At 43.5% G+C, this 16,708-nt stretch overlaps 1 protein-coding gene across 9 annotated transcripts in view; it reads left to right on the plus strand.

Moving 5' to 3' along the window:
• The window catches only part of BRSK2 (BR serine/threonine kinase 2), a 490,223-nt gene that overhangs the window by 435,831 nt on the left and 37,684 nt on the right, over window positions 1-16,708 (plus strand). For all 9 annotated transcript variants that reach the window (XM_059722574.1, XM_059722576.1, XM_059722577.1 and 6 more), the window contains 3 exons: window positions 9,626-9,686; window positions 14,725-14,932; window positions 16,323-16,371. In XM_059722574.1, the coding sequence (XP_059578557.1) occupies window positions 9,626-9,686; window positions 14,725-14,932; window positions 16,323-16,371 (318 nt within the window). The remainder of the gene's footprint in view (window positions 1-9,625; window positions 9,687-14,724; window positions 14,933-16,322; window positions 16,372-16,708) is intronic.

The following is a 16,708-nucleotide window of genomic DNA, read 5'->3' on the forward strand; positions in this document are numbered from 1 at the left end:
GTCATGGTGGCCACTAAATCTTTGGCCAATGTTTCATTATCCAATATTTTGGTTGATTCTTCTAAAAGGAATACTGCATCTTTAAGGATCCTGTCCCTCTAGATGCACATGGTTGTCTTAGTAGCTGAGGCCACTGTCACTTTCTTCTTCTCTCTCTCTCACTCTCTCTCTCTTTTGCTCTCTTCTATTTCTTTTTCTTTCTTTCTCTTTCCTCACTTTCTCTCTCTCTCCCTCTCGATGCTTTTTTCTCTTCTGTATCTGGGTTGCTACAGCTCCGTAGTTCACTTGCTTCAGTATTGTAGGGAATGCACATGTCTGCGCTGCTGGGTGTATTGTGTCCTGGGATTGTTGTTTTTAATCTCATTTCCCTTCTCCTTTTCCCCCATTGTTGATTTGCTTTCCATTCTCTGTTAAAATCCTCAGTCCCTTTCCCTTTGGGGAAAATACCTTGAAAGAAAAATTGATAAATCAATACATATCCATTATATGCATATTTAAATATGCTGAGTGTGAATGTGGGTGTATCACATATGCATAGCCTGGGTGCCAAATGCTAATCTCAGTTGCCAGATGCAGCTGAGAACAACATTTGGCCCTATACTTATCTAAATTGTAACTCCAAACCAAAGTACAAGTGGAGCATCATTCAGCACATGAAAAAGCGCTTACTCTAATGCTTCTTTCCACTTCTCTGTCAATGTATAACATAATGATTTCTTTCTATTCAAATTGAGTCTTAGTCTTAAACTGTCTTAAACCTCCCTATACGGTGTTTGGAATGTTCATGCCATGAGATGCATGCCCGGCTTCGTTTATATGTAAACTGTGAAATCTACTTGGCAAATACTCATTTTGGCATTTCTCATGGTGACCATCCCATGGAGAATGGATCCCATCATATGGGAAACACTGGCAACTTGGGAGCCCATTCCAGGAGCCGGAGAGTGAGAAAGAGGAAGAGAGAGAAAACAGTCCTATCCCACCCTATTTGAAAGGAGTTTGGTTGAATGTCAAACCAGAGATTTTACATAAGCTGAAGGCCAGATCGGGAAAATAAAAAGTAGTGATACTCTCTGAAGGTTAGTCATAGGCCAGGTGTGTCCTGAGAGATTAATAATCTGACCAGCTCCTTTCTTCTTGGGTGCTCTGATCTTCAGTGAAAAATTAGGAATGTTGCCATCATTAGGCTTCAGAGTTAACACTCCAGGGAGATAAATTGACTGCCTGCACCCCTTTTCCAGGGCTGTTCTTTCAGGCTGTCTTCAGCACTGCATTGATTTATACTCCATTCACATTGGAACTGTTATCTTTGCAATTTCTAAGGCCCAGAGACTTAATTTATTTTAAATGGAAAGTGAGATTCTGGAGCATGTAACTCACCCGCAGCGATAAACACTGGATTGCTGAGCTGGCATGGCCAAGCCAGTCTGAATCCCTGAGTTTAACACAGTAAGTGCTCCCACACCACTGTTAAGCCAGTGTCAAAGCAGGATTGCTATGTGGCCTACAGTCTCACTTACTGGGCTCCCAGGCTAGCTCAGAGATGCACATTTTAATGACCAATGCTTTTCACAGTTTGTACAAGGGAAACATTTTGGGGAGCAGAGGGATGCTATACTGATCTGACTGTGCTTCAGCTAAGAGACTGCATGGAAACTGAGCAAGGAACCTGAACTACTCACTCTGTTGACCGAGTTATTTGGGTGTGGTTGGGGTCCCTAATGCCTTGGTATGTCTCTCCCCTAAGCTCTCCCCATGCAGAAGTCTGGCATGTCTGCAGTGTTTATGTGCAGTACAAAAACCATTGTATAGTAAATTAAACTGTACCCCTAGTATCCCCTGTCTCCCAAAGGGGAGAATCCCATGGCAATAATAATGACCTTTCAGTTCTCTGAACAGTATTTCACTCTGCTTTTCATACTCTTCTCTCCACTTGCTCCCACGTCCCACTCTGTCTTTCTCTCTCTCCTCTTATTCCCCTCTTCCGAGGATGGCGAGTGCTGATCTATTGGGGTAAGCTTCAGTTTTGGATTATACCTGTTGTGGGACCTGTTATATCCTGTACAAGGACTCTTATCATTTGCACAGTTTACAAATATTGATTTCTATCCTTTATTGAATGAGACTTTCTAGCAAGGAGAGAGATGTGGGAAGAAGCATTTTTGGGTGCCTTTGTATGCGTTTGTGTGTTTTTGTGTTGGGGTCATACTCCATAGACTTTTCTTCTTTTGGTTTTGTTTTCTTTTTTGATTGTTTGGGGTGGGGAGGTCTCAATGTTTATGGGGGCATAGAGTTAATCCCAGACATTGTGCAGATACCTGAACACCTTGAGAATGGGAACCCCTTCCCCATCCAATGCACTTCTCCTGTCTGTCTGGCACACTCCAGTTATTATTGATCCTCATGGTTTTTTGTTTTGCTTTTTACAACAAAACTCAGTCCCATGCTTGATCTGAAATAATTTTTTGGCATTTTCTCTCCACTTAGCACAAATCCTTTTTCTATAGAGAAATAAGCAGTTGGCCCTAGAAATAGACACAAATTCTTTGTTTTTCTGTACTGTAAATAGACTCTAGGTATACCTAGGAATATGGTCACACTTTAGGATAAACATTCCTTTATAAATGTGTAACATCAGGATGACAAATAATTTTAAAATGTTTTTTAATATTTATTAAAATATTATATTTATTAATAAATTTCAGTAGGATGTTACAGTGTCCAAAAAGTCAACAGGCACTTTGAACCATGGAATACCGGCAGTGAAAGCATCTTGTGCTGATGTAGAGATTACAACTTGTAACATATTGTTCATGTTAACTCAGGTTTATAACACATACTAATTATTTATTAATTCTTTATAAACTATTAATTTTAATATGCAGTGGGCACATCTACACGAGACGCTAGAAGTGCAGTAGACTAATTCTAATGTGCATTAGTGTGGCAGGCAAAAACTGTGCTAATGCACTAATGTCCACTAGAATTAGTGTACTGCACATTAGCATCACAAAAAGGTGTGTAAAAGTGCTACTGCATAGTAGCACCAATTACGGTGCATTAAGTTAGTACATGTTATTACAGGTACTAAACTTAATGCGCCATAATTACAGCGCATTAATGAATGTGTAGATGTGCCCAGTGTGACAAAGAATACTCTTAATGAAACCAGAGCAGAATGGAGCAAGTTATCCCTCACACCTGCTCATTTCGCCATGTGTATGAGATTCTAAAAGATTTTGCCTCCATTTTCTATTGGGGTACAATTAACTTCTATGGTTAGGTCTGTGAACTTTAACATATCTATTTACAGTAGGAAGCAGTTGCAGAGTGGAGCCCTAGGAGTATGAGGCCTAACTCTCCATGGTGCTGAACTTGCATTAGCCTCTCAATCTTCCAGTCTTATGCACAATTTTTCAAAGGGACAACAAAAAGTTTTCTGGTTAGTGCTTAAGACCAAAGGCTTAGATGGATTAGGGAGCCAGCCCCAGCTTGAAATGTTGAGAGACCAATTGGACTGCTCTCCAGTCATTTACCAATGTTGAAAGACCAATTGGACTGCTCTCCAATCAGCTTTCTGGAGAACTTGGACTTGGTGTTACAGTTTAGGTATCTTTATCATAGCAAGCATAAAGGAATTTAGTTTGTTTGATTCCAAAGGATTTGTGCTTTTAAAAAATGAGCAAGTGGCTAGCTGGATCCTTTGACAGAAATTTGTTCTGCCACTGATGGGACTGGACAAATCCAAAGTTCTGGTTTCAGTGATCACCCCCCAGGGATGCAAATTCAGTGCACATACTATGTGCTGCATTCATGCTTCAAGCTCCCATTCTTGGATGCAAACTCCCAGATGTGCATAGCTAAAATGCTGGGACCAAACAGTACCATTTATTAGAAAAGAAAATTCTGAAAGTGGTTGAATTCATGTCTCCTACAAAGCACTGAATTTCATCTGACACTGTAAAAACTTGTAAGAGTTTTATTTAAACAGAAAACGAAGGTAAAGTAAGTCCAGTGTAGATTTGTCACTGGATTCTAATTTTTTGGCAGAAGTGAAACATTTTGGTTGTTCTTTGCTAATATTGCTGTCAGAGAGGAGGCAAAACAAGCCTTTAATCTTTTCTTAACTGTATGGGTTTAGAATTGTTTGAACAAATGATTTCTAGTGTCCTAGAGGCTGTTGAGGAGCTGAGAAAAAGCAATATGTCTGCAGTTTATCAAAGAGCATTAATTAGACCCAAGGGTAAAATGGCAACCTACAGAATTTATCCCTGATTTGAACTTATGGTTCTAAGATACTTGGTTTCACTGGTAGAAGGGTATGAGAAATAACACTAATCACCTTTAAAAAAAAAATTTTTAATATTTTGTTTCTGAAAACACATAGCCTATACAAGGTCCATAACAGCATGGTATGAGGATGAGTTTTTCAGTAGCACTGAAGTGACTTAGGAGCCAAAATCCCCTTGAAAACGAAAAGGGCTTATGCTCATAAGTGATATAAGTGCTTTTGAAAATCCCACCCCAAAAGCTTTATTTGCACCCATTTAGTATGGTGATAGTGCCTTTCTCTTAGACCAGACAGTCATGTGTGACCAATAAAAAGATTGATGAGCAGTGGTGCACAGTACACAGTACTGGGACATGTACTATCTGAAGCATTGTCACATAAGGCCAAATGAGGTGTGCTATATTATTCATTATAAAGAGGTACCAGCTCAGCTGCCTTCTCAGGGTGCCATGGAGTACTCTTCCACACACACAGATCCTGGCCCTCATCTCTTTATCTCTCCTCACCAGGGCTGCTTATACATATGCACAGGGGTGCAGGTGCATTTTATTTAGAGTGGTTCCTAGAGAGCCACCCTAATTAAAACATATCACCATCATGTGTATTAAGCCCCTGCACATTTAAAAATGGTTGCAAGATGCTTTATCTAAACCTCATTCAACAAGGTTTAGATAACGCGCCCCCACAGTCATTTTTAAATGCATGAGGGCTTATACATGTCATGATAAGGCCATGCTAAAGCATTCTAATTAGAATGCAAAGCAACACGTGTATAGGCAGCCCAGATGTCTTAGATCTGAGGGCAGCCCCTTGGGTGCATCCTCACAGTGACTACCTCATCAGGTCCAAATGGGGCTGGACCCTGCAAGGGTTTGCATTTGGAGGTAGCTAATTAAGTGACCCAATACCCTCTTCAAAAAAAAAAGCACTACTTATTCCCACACCAAAAGGAACAAACCACCCCATGCCAAGGCATACGACAAAAAAAGAGTCCTACATGCACAACCCCTTCTCTAAATTCAGCATAGCTCAGGCAAGTCTAGTTTATTCCCCATCTCTTTGTGAGGAGGAATAACATGCACTGCTCTTAGCATATGAGAGGTATCTCTGTCTCAGGGGGCCTTCCCAGCCTGTCTGCTTCTTCACTGACCCACCCTTGGCAACTCACAGCACCCCTATCCCCCATACAACTGAGCTTTTAGTAGATCAGCACCTCTAATCATCCATCTACTTGTGTGTAATTTAGGTTAAACTTTCCTTTATAATATGAAGCATCAGGAGGACAAATAATTAAGAGAGGCTTTTAATAAACGGTTGATAAATTGTAATAGGGTTGGGGCCGAGAAGTCCTGGCCATCATATTTGAGAGGATGCTCCTTAGCCAGATCATTTTTTTTCCTTCCCTGCCTGCTTTCTTTAAGAAGCCCTTTAGCCTCCTTCAACTTAACTTCATCCATCAGGTGCAGGGAACAACACAGAGCACAGGCAACAAGTCTCACACAAGTTTCATGAAAGGTATACTGATAGGTACCCAAGGTCTCACATGGGTTTTTAAATTTGAATAACTATAGATTTATTACTTAACTTTCAATGATGCTCAGCACCCTTAGAGACTCTGAGAAGGTTATACACCAAGAAATATTTTCATCTAAATAAACTTATTTCATAGTCATAGATGAAAGGTACTTTTTCCATTGTGGTTTCCCACATTCATCTTTCTTTTTCCGCACTCGGCAAGATCATTCAGGTTCTGCTGTGCCAATGTACTGCCTGCAGGCACACTAAACTGCCTCCACTTCCACTGTCCAGGAGCTACATATATATATTTAAATTATCTCTGTTCTTTTGTCTCATCATGCCATAACTAGGGCGCCTTTTCTCAACTGCTTTTCGCCCTTTCCCTTGGTCCCATGCACTGGAATGACAGATGCAGGAGCAACATAACCTGTTGCAGCCAAGACTCAAGTATTTCCAAGTGAAGGTGATCTTTCTGGGAAGAAGAAAAAGCTCTGATTTTTGCTTGATGGCTTTTCTTTGGGGAAGCTGAAGAGCCTGCCATGTGTGAGTTCCCCCCGACCAATTTGGGAACTTTTTCCCACTGGTCACTGCAAATTTTGGGAATACTTAAAAATAGGAAAGTACAAAGGAGAACTCAAAGAATCAGTCCCCCTCTTGCCCCTCCTTTGCTTTCCAGGAGATAGAAAATGTTTCAAATAGGAAGTGCTTTTATTTCCACTTAAAATAAATCATGAACCTCCTAAACTCTGCCCAGTGTCCCCAACACACAATTTCTAGTGTTGTAAAGCTAAGCAAGATTACAGGGTTGATGCTACCTCTTACCTCATTTGTATAAAGAACACCAGAAACCACTGAGTATAAGTAAGGCTGATTGCATATAAGCAGTGATATAGATGCTGAATGTTTTTCCCAGTGGAGTTTACATGAACCCTTTGTTCTGTCCCCTGCTACAGACTTCTAAACTGGATGAAAACTCATGACATGACCACTCCTTTCATAAAGAATTGTGGTGTAGGAGGTGGGGCCTTGCTATGTTGTGCCCCCATCTTCGTGACTATTTGCTTTATTAAATGTGGGGAGGCAGGTGGAGGGGGGAGTTGGGATACCTGGGAGCAGACCCAATTGGAGAGAGAAGTTAGAGGATTGAAGGCTTTAATCAAACGGTTCTAAAATTCAGATGAGTGCTAAAGATCCACTTCTAGCCATGCTGGAGTGTTAATGGGAACAGCTCCCAGTGGAAGTTAGGGGCCTGAGTGCTTTGAAGGTATTTACAGGAATTACCTGTAAAAACATGCTGCAGGGTGATGTGTTGTTTGTTGGTACATCTGGTTTGGAGGGATCTTTCCCTGATAACTCTCATACACACAGAGGTGATGGTAACTAACTGGACATTCAGTACACAGGGCCACAGCTGTGTTTGCATTTAACTGGTTCAATTAAGAGTGAGAAGTAAAAGAAAACTTTAAAAAAATCCAGCGAAAGTAGAGCATATTTACAAAACAATCCATACTCTACTTGAATCTACGCAGCTGTCTACTCTTGGGAACCCCACCGGGATGCAAATGCAGAGTTTAGGCCTGTAGATTTTATAGAGATGCAGAATAATGGCCCAACGACACTGAGATACAAGGAAGGAATTCCACAGAGGGTTTCTGCATTTGATATGAACTATGAGGATGGGACTTACCACTGTGTTTTATATTAGCTGAAGCCCTCAGTGAAAATATTTCTCCTGCTTCTCATAGAATTTTAAAATGCTATCATATCTTTTCTTTTTTTAGAAAATGCAGATGTGAAACCATCCTGCAACTACATTTATGATCTGATTCTTATAGAGGAGATCAATGAAACCAGTGGTCAGCAGCATTTTCTGGTGGTGGGCTGGAATGGCTCAGGTCAGCTCTGAGGCGCTAGGACCTGGATTGCACTTCTCCCTGGAGCCATTACTCTCCACTGCCTGGCTGTGGAGCAGCAGCATCAAAGTCCCAGCTTCATGGGCTGTATCCAGTGCTTCCATGGGCCAGATCCAGCCCATAGGCCTAGGCTGCTGAGCTCTGAATAAGACTGATAGACAAGAGGCATTGGCTTAATGTATTCTGGGTTTTCTTAAGGGCTGCATATTCTTACAAATCCATATATATATATGGATATATCTATACACACAAACACACACACATACACACTCATTTGTAATGAATGCCTATTTAAATCTATTTATGCTTATATGTATACACCTAAAACACACGTTTTTGCGTGTGCATGTTTACGCATGTATATTCTGTTTTACAAACACTTAGAAGTTTTCATCATTTCTTTTTCGTGTTAGCTGAAGGTGAATAACTGTTTTTTATTTCCAAAAGAAGGTGCTATATTCATATATTGGTGAGACACTTGCAACACTGGGCTACTGACATTTTCTATGGTAGCTTTGGGCTGGGTTGTTTCTCCAGTGTAATCTTCTTCCAAAATTGTTTTTCAAGATTGAACCTTCTCGTTGAGGAGGATTGAAAGTAGTGGCCTCTGAAGCTTTTAAGTCCTACTTCTGGATCCGTGCAGGATGACAGGAAGTGCTTTCTGCTCTAGCAGATAATTTTGTCCCTGCTCAAGTATTACATCCCCCATTTGGCCTGCCTGTCCCTTCAGTTTAGGACTACTTGCCTTAGCACAGCATTGATGTGTTTAGATTGGTAGCTGCCAAAGATTGTTGCAGGGACCTTTGTTTGAGAATACAAGGGCAGGTGATTCCATGTGAATGCTAGCACTCCCATAAAGTACAACATGCTCATTGACAGAGCAGCAGGCCAACCCATAAGAAATATTGTCAGTGATTAGAAGGGCCCCATGGGCCCCTACAGTGACAGGTTGGTGTGAAATTGCTGCTTCGTAGAACTCATCAACAGGCAGAAGAGGCAGTAATCCCACCGGGTAACCCCCTAGAGGTGAAGACCTCATGATCTGAAAGAGAGGCTATCCTGGTGTGTGCACAGCAGGGCTGAGCTCTTAGCAGATTGGTCTTTGAGCCATTCTGGTGAACAGGAGAGTAGATGGTTTCATACAGAGGAGCCCTCTGACAAGCATGAAAGCCTGTGGTCCCCTACATGAAGTTCCCTAGAGAGCAGAAGGGAACAGTGATTTCATATAGAAACCTATCTGGAGAGCCCATGACATGGCAAATCCTGCCAGCAAGGAGCTGGAAATGGTGGCTTAGCTTTAAACAAACACGCACAACAGATCTGAGTTTTGGGTTCACTGGGATAGTCCTCTGATGTGAGAAGATAGCATACCATGCTTATGGTAGAGTCAGTCTTTTCTTAGTACCTGGAACAATATCCTGCTCCTGCAAATAACCCATGGATGGTTTTCTATGTTGTGGAGGGCTTCACCTATGACATACAAAGGATTTTTCTTTCTGTACATAGATAACTTGTGCCAAAAATAATTCTCAACACACGCACCGAGCTTCTGATAAGGCCTTTTGCCTTGAGCTGTGTTAGTTTCCAACAGCAGGAAGCAGTAGCTGTCCATGTGTGAATACCCAGACTCAAAAGCAGGTGATAGTGCCCAGCTCCACTCAGAGAGAGAGTACCTGGGAGTTAATAGGGTCCTTTCCCTAAGACTTGATGTGGAGGCCAGGGAATCGGAATATATGTCAGATGCATCACAGTAATGAGAGGATGAGGAGAGCTATGTGCTTTTCTGAGTGGCAGCGTTCCTCCTGCTCCTCACCTCATGCCTGTGCATGGGGTGGCTGGTGTTCAGGGGATGTTGCTCGCCCAGAGGTTCTGAGGGCCATCTCTACTTGTTGTGTCCACTCAGGTCTCGGTCGATCAGCGGAGCTTCATCTGGCCTCTCCACCAGCCCCCTCAGCAGTCCAAGGGTAAGTGACATTGCTTTAGGTTTTCTTCATACAATACCCTTAGCCATGCTTATTGCTTCTCAGCAGCTATTCCGGTAGAGCTGTGGTTTTGTGTGCAATGCTTTTTATTTTCCTTGACTTGCCATCAGTTTGTATGGGTCAGGGAGATGTTGTTTTTTTGGAGCCAAGAGCAGTCTCTCTTACCATACATGTGTCCTGTATTGCCTGTGGCGATGCAGTCATTTTGCTGTAGCCCTCCTCATCCTTTGCATCATAATAATGTTTAAAGCCACCCTTATGATTAAGCATGGCTGGGGCCTGTAATGCCCGGCTGAAGACTGTGTGGCATGGTTTCAGCGAATGTTCAGATTATTACAAAGCCATGCTGGAGCAGCAAACCATGTTAGCAAGAGTTGCTTTGGCTCTTGCTTGCTACAACAGAACCATGCTTGACAAAAAGTCAGTCTGGCTAGCACAGGGGACTCTGATGGAACATGGTAGTAAGCACCATGCTTCATCCATCTACTGTAGTTACTGCTTCTGGGAAAAGAAATTATAGGTAGCTGAGGGTGGAGCAGAAGCCTGATGGAAACCTAAGGTTGGTGCACTGAAAGGCTGGGGAAACCGAGGCACTCATTTCTGTATCTCATCAGTGAACCAAATTTTGTCTAGTCAAACCCTGCCAAGGCAAAATTCCCTTTAGTCCTAGTAGGCTCTTAGCTGAGTGAAAACCAAATTAAACATAAGAGAATAATTCCCTGAGTATCAGTGCACAGACTGTCTTATCCACCTAGGGGCTATCCTTTTTTTTTTTTTTTTTTTGGGGGGGGGGGGGGGGTGCGGAGAGCTGGGGCAGGAGAGACATCACCACCACCAGCCGGGAATCAAGCTTGATCTGGTGGAAAAGGTGGAAAGTCTTGGGGGCCTTATGTCATGCACAATCTTCAGCAATGATCAGTGAAACTAATGCCAAGCCATAACAGAGCCAGGGTGCAATCGCTGTTGGACAGAGGCCCTGTTTTGGTGGGGAGCCTCTTTTGGGGCAGAGAGAAGGATTCCAGGAATAGCATCTGGCAAGGAAAGTTTTGTCAGTGCAGCTCCCAGCCCAGAGCCACAACAGAAGGCTCATGTCCTTATCCTTGAGCCTAGTCTGTGGTGACTTGCAACAGCTGAGGACTTGTCTCTCACAGTTTTGAGGGTCATCATAGCCCTTTCCAAATCCCCAGTCTTTCTGTGAGAAGATACAACCCCATCCTATGAAAATTCATGCCCTAATACATGTATAAATAATACCAGCATCCCATGTGCTTCAAATTGCCACTACCAGTAAAACAGCTGTGTGTAGTTCACATTCCCAGAGCCACCATCACATACAAGCTTCACTGACTTTACCAGCTTCAGCATTGTTTTAAACATTTTCTTAGAAGTATTTGAGTTCTGAAGCTTTTTCCATCAGTATTTCTCCTGTCTGGCACCAAACAGACATTTTAGATCCCTTCCTTCTATGAATTTAGTACACCAGGAGCCAGCAAAGCTCCATTTCATGCACTGGCATTGTCTGTGCATTGGCATCATTGATATTAGCAGGAATGGGTAGGCTTCTGAGACTGGCATTAACTGTTGCTCTGGAAGCCCCCAAAATAGTTTTGTGCACAAAAATAGGCAGCCAGTCCTGCCAACCTAAATCATGTAAGCAAACTTTTCTCACAGGGGCACTTGCTTCCCTTGTCCTCAGTGGGACTGCTTGATTGTATAAGAAATGCTTTCATGAATAAGATTTCCTGTGTCTGGTCTATTGTGACTATGCCTTAAGATTAATACTTAGGCACATTTGATTAAAAAAATTTTGAAAAGCTGTTTCGCACCCAGATGGCATTCTCAACAGGCCATAACTATTGTAAGTGGGGTACATTTTGGACTTACAGGGACATACTTGGGGTAAAAAATCATTTAATTTAAAAAGGCCTAAGTGATGCTTATTCTAGCACCTAAACACGTGCTTGGGGGTGTGTTAATTAAAGCAGTTCTCAGAGAGCCGTTCTAATTAAAACAACTCACCGTCACATGTATTAAGCATTTCAAAATGGCCGTGAGGGTGCTTTAACTCTGCGCCCCTGCAGCCATTTTGAAACCTGGGGGCTTAATACACTTGTCGCTGTGGGAATGCTGGAACATTGTAATTAGAATGTGGAGCAGACTCAATTAATTGAGTAATTAATTAGCATTCTAATTAGAATGCTAAGTAACACATGTATAGGCACCATTAAGATTATTGCAAATAGGAAAGTAATTTAACAATAAAACATGTATTTATGCTATTGGGCACAATTCCATGAGATGCTGAGTTCAGTGGTAGTTGAAAGAGCTTGAATCCCAGAAGATCAGGAATTTAGTGCACCTTTTAGTATCCTAGTTGCACCAATAAGGCATGGGCCAAATTGTATTCCTGTTACACAGCTGTAAACCCAGTAAAATTAATGGCTTTACTTCAAATTTATGCTGATTTAACTGAGAGCGGTTTAGTTTGATTTTTAATAAGTCTGAGTCCTGAGCTGCCAAACATCATCTGGTGCATGAACTGCAAAAATTGCAGGAGAATCTTTCTCATTATTACATTCCCATGCTTTTCCACTGGAATGGTTTGCAAACGGTTAATGACCGATTCCTGCTAGCGACTTGCACAAGCCAGCCACATTCCTAATCTGTTTGCCTTTCTGTTCCCAGTGGTAATTGGAGCTTATCTAAAAAGATCAGATGTTCTAATTTTGAAACAGATTTGTGGAACCTAAGGTTAATAGAAATGTTTTAATGTAGTAGTTTTCTTTTGGCATTCAGGGCCTGAATTAAAGCCCACTGAAGTCAATAAAAAGCCTCTCATTGCTTTCAGGGGTCTTTGGAGTAGGTCTGCCTCAATGCAAACAGTCTTGTTTGTTTGCCTTTAACCATTCCTCCATATTTGTTCAAACGTTGAAGTCGTGTGCTAGTCCATGAGACCCAGGACATGAAAACCATTGGTCCACTCACTAAAACTTGGGGCCTGGTCATATGTCTGTACGACTCTTAATTAGAGCCTTTAGGTGTTAACAGCAATATGAATGAAAATCATTAGAGACCCAGAGAAGCTGAGTGCTGGGTCAAAAATAAAAGAGCCAAAGGAGTGAGTTTTTACAATGTTTTCAGCACATACTATGCCTGTCATTATTAGCAACATCTAAGAAAATAGTTTTGTTTCAAATACATGAATTTTAGACCACCAGTGTCCTTTTTTTAAAGACTTTTACTTCCTGTGTTTGTGCATTGCTGTTTGCTGAGCTCATTTAAACTACTTTCCCAGAACACCCATGTAACTAACATGTGTGAATGTTCCCTCCACCCAAAAAAAAAAGAGGCGTGATCCCTTGTCTTGATCACTCACTACTGGATTATGAGATTTTGCTTGCCCCTTTTTAACTACGTTCTGTGACAGTCACCACCACCATGCCCAGAATGTGCTACTGGGACTTCATAGCCAATTTTGCACATGGTTGGTTAATATTAGGACCAACCATGTGCAAAATTAGCACATGGTTGGTTAGGACCCAACCCTCCCTGCTGTGCTTCATATTCTCCTTGCTAATGCGGTGGAATAAGAGTGCCCAACTGGTTGATGAAGGGAATCGGAAGCTGCGGGGGAATGGAGGCCAGGAAGGAGACCACGGGGCTCATGGGAGGTCTCCTTCCTTCTTTGGGAGATAGTCTAGCCAGGATCTTTGGGGATTCTCATTCTTCAGCTGTTTGCAAACCAGCACCCAGTTTAACCCTGGTTTAGGACCCTCCCCTCCCTGCTGTGCTTCATATTCTCCTTGCTAATGCCAAGCAGGTTATGCCAACCTGGCCAGGGGAGGAAGGTGGATGAAGCTCTCCCTTTTTTCAGTCTTTCACTGATGGGTGTCTGGAGCCCACGTGCCAATTTGAGTGAGGGGAGGAAGGAAGGGGAAAGGCAGGGAAAGGTTCTGTTTGGTGCCTGCAGTAACCTGTGTGCCACTACTGCTACTTCACATGTGCCTCGCGCCCTTTTTTCTTTTGAACTTGCACCTCTCGCTTGGGCTCAATGATGGGCACTCAGAGCTCCGGGAGATATGCCCAATCTAAGCATGTCTCAGTTTCTGTATGGCTGGAATGGCTCTTTTTCCCCCTTCCTCACCTTGTGCTTCCCTCACCATGGGGCACTCAGAGCACTCCCAGGGAAGTGGCGTCTCTCTCCTTCTGCTTTTTTCTTGGTTATTTTAATTTTCCTCCCCCCCCCTTTTTTTTTCTTTTAATTTGTGTTCCTTTGCTCTCTGTGGTTTTCCTTGGCTGACACATGGTTGGTTAATATAATAACACCTGCTATGACACTGTTGTTCTTGCTGCTGCCGCCGCCGCTGTTGTTGATTATGCTGCGTTCCCAGCTAACTGCATGTTTTTTTTGTTTTGTGTGTGTTTGTTTGTTTTTTGTTTCTTTGCAAACCCCCTCCCACCACCCCTTCACCTCCATCTCTCCCATCTCCTTGTGCCATGCTGCCTCTTTGTGCCTCGAATGGATTTTATTCTGACTTTCCTTTGTCTGCTCACCCGCCGTGTGGGTGTCTCACTGCTCTCAATGTGCATGGACACACTGCGTCTGTCTTTGTAGCCTATCAGAAAGTTTTTCATCCCTCCGCAAAACCCTGACCTCCCTTTCTCCCCCCGACCCCAAGTCTCCTTGGAACCCGATGCTTGTAGGAACGTCTCCAGGCCTGGACATGTTCTCCAACCAAAGCCAGCACTGCAGCCCAACCCAAAGACGCAGACTTTGCCATCCAAGAGCAAATTGGCTGAAAAACCGCTCCAGTCTACCAAATCCAACCCACTCCCTACTAGCAATGCTAACCCCCCCTCTTCCCAGAATCCCCCTGTGCAGAACACTCCAAGTCGCCCGCCTGCCACCGGCTTTAACCCACAGCTGGCCGTTCCTACAGTGCAGACCAACCCTATGTCTCCTGTTAGATTACTCCCTTCTAGTACTGACCCAAGCACCAAATCTATCCCCATCATACAGGTCACCCCTCACCCCTCTCCAAGGGGAAGTCCCCTCCCTACCCCCAAGGGGACACCTGTCCATACGCCAAAGGAGAGCCCAGCAGGTACACCCAACCCAACGCCACCATCCAGCCCCAGCATTGGAGGAATGCCCTGGAGGACACGACTCAACTCCATCAAGAACAGCTTCCTGGGGTCTCCTCGCTTCCATCGCCGGAAACTGCAAGGTGAGTCCATTGTCCAAACACCCCCGGGCATTCTCATACCTCGGAGTGACCATGTTAATCTCATTTGCTGAGATATGCCTGTTAGTGCTGACAGAACAAGAGAGTAGTAGCTCTGGTCGTTGCCAGTCCCAGAAAAGTAGGAGCAGGCTCTGTACGAATTCCAACAGCACAGCTCTGCTCCTGAACTATGATCTCAGCCTGAAGCATCCCCCGAGTCCCCACACATCTCTGCCAGTATACTTGAGTTAGGACTTGCAATGTTTCCTGCTATCCCCATCCTGTAGACCCTTATCAGGTCTCCCCACACTCCTCAATTCTTCCTACAGCTTGGCTAAATTTGACCTTTAGCCCTGATCTGCAGAACCTTTGCTAGAATGCGCCTTGTTATTTCCCAAGCCAGGTGCTCAGTTGATGAGAACAGAGTGAGATTGTCTACCCATGGTGCAGCTCATTTTATAATCCTGTTTAACTCTTTCTTTCCCTGTACATTCAGTATAAACTTCCCCTGAATATAATCAGCACTTCCAGGTCTGTGTGGGGTGTTTCCATTGCTGGAGACCCTGGAGTCCTGAGAGGGACAAGTTTATTTGTACAGGACCCAGGTGGCTATTTCCTGTCTGGCATAGGACACCTAAAGTCACCTGGATAACCCCAGATGCTCTGAGAATCTAATCTGATTGCTTATGGTTGTATAGCTAAGGTGTGGGTTTGAGTCCTTCACGGGAGGAGGACTACCTGAGTTCTAGTGTTGAAGAGCTGAGGCATAGGCCCTGATTGTCAGAGTCTCTGTATCCATGGTGGTAGATCCATCCAGAGAAGGACTGGACATCATGACCTGACTTAGGCACCAGCCTGAGCCTCTGGCTGGAGCCTGCTGGATTTGGGATGAGGTGCTGATGTGATGGGCTTTCATACCTTGTCTTTACCTAGGAGAGTTCACAAGGTTTACCTCCCTATTTTCAATGGATATGGACAATCTCTGGACAAAAAGCTTGATTAAAGTGTGAGAATTAACCATGGGCTTTTATTTATTTGCTAATTGCAAGGGGAAGGCAGGAGAAGGCAGGGAACAATGGAAAGTGACGATCAGAGACCACAGGAATAACCTGACCCAGAGCCACTGGAGCCACTTAAACATCCCTTTGACCTCAGTGATCTCTGGGTCAGACCCCAAGTGCATCACTAAATTAAAGGAGAATCAGTGCAGGGATCTAGAGGCAGAAGGCCTATGCTGAGACTATTGGATTTGCTCACTATTTACAAGAGAGAGATGCATGGGGAGTGTGGTGCAAAGATGATTTCATTGGTACAGAAGTAGGAAGAGAAGGGTCTGCTTATTCACCGTGTCCTTTTTCTCCCTCCCTCTCTTTGGCTGTGTATGTGCATGCAGTACCTACACCGGAGGAGATGTCCAATTTAACCCCAGAATCTTCCCCAGAGTAAGTAATTCATTAATACACTGCTTACCTTGCCACCCATGCATTTTCTTCCCGTGCCTGCTGCCTATTGCAGTGCACCTGCACAGTGTTCCAAGACTCAAAAGATGCTGTGAATACAGCCAGTCACTTGTGCATGCACTCGGGGGGTGAAGCTGCTCTTCTGCTATGGCTCATAGATACAGACTAATGCCTGATGATGTCAGCAGGAGCTAGATCATGCTTCAAATAGCCATCTTGCTTTCTTTGGGACACTGACTTTGCCCATTTTGAGACACCATCCTGCTTCTTTCTCTCGTCCTGTGTTTCTCCAACAGACCATTGCTTGGTAGGAGGATAC

This window comes from Alligator mississippiensis, chromosome 2, assembly GCF_030867095.1.
Source record: "Alligator mississippiensis isolate rAllMis1 chromosome 2, rAllMis1, whole genome shotgun sequence".
Taxonomy (NCBI): domain Eukaryota; kingdom Metazoa; phylum Chordata; order Crocodylia; family Alligatoridae; genus Alligator; species Alligator mississippiensis.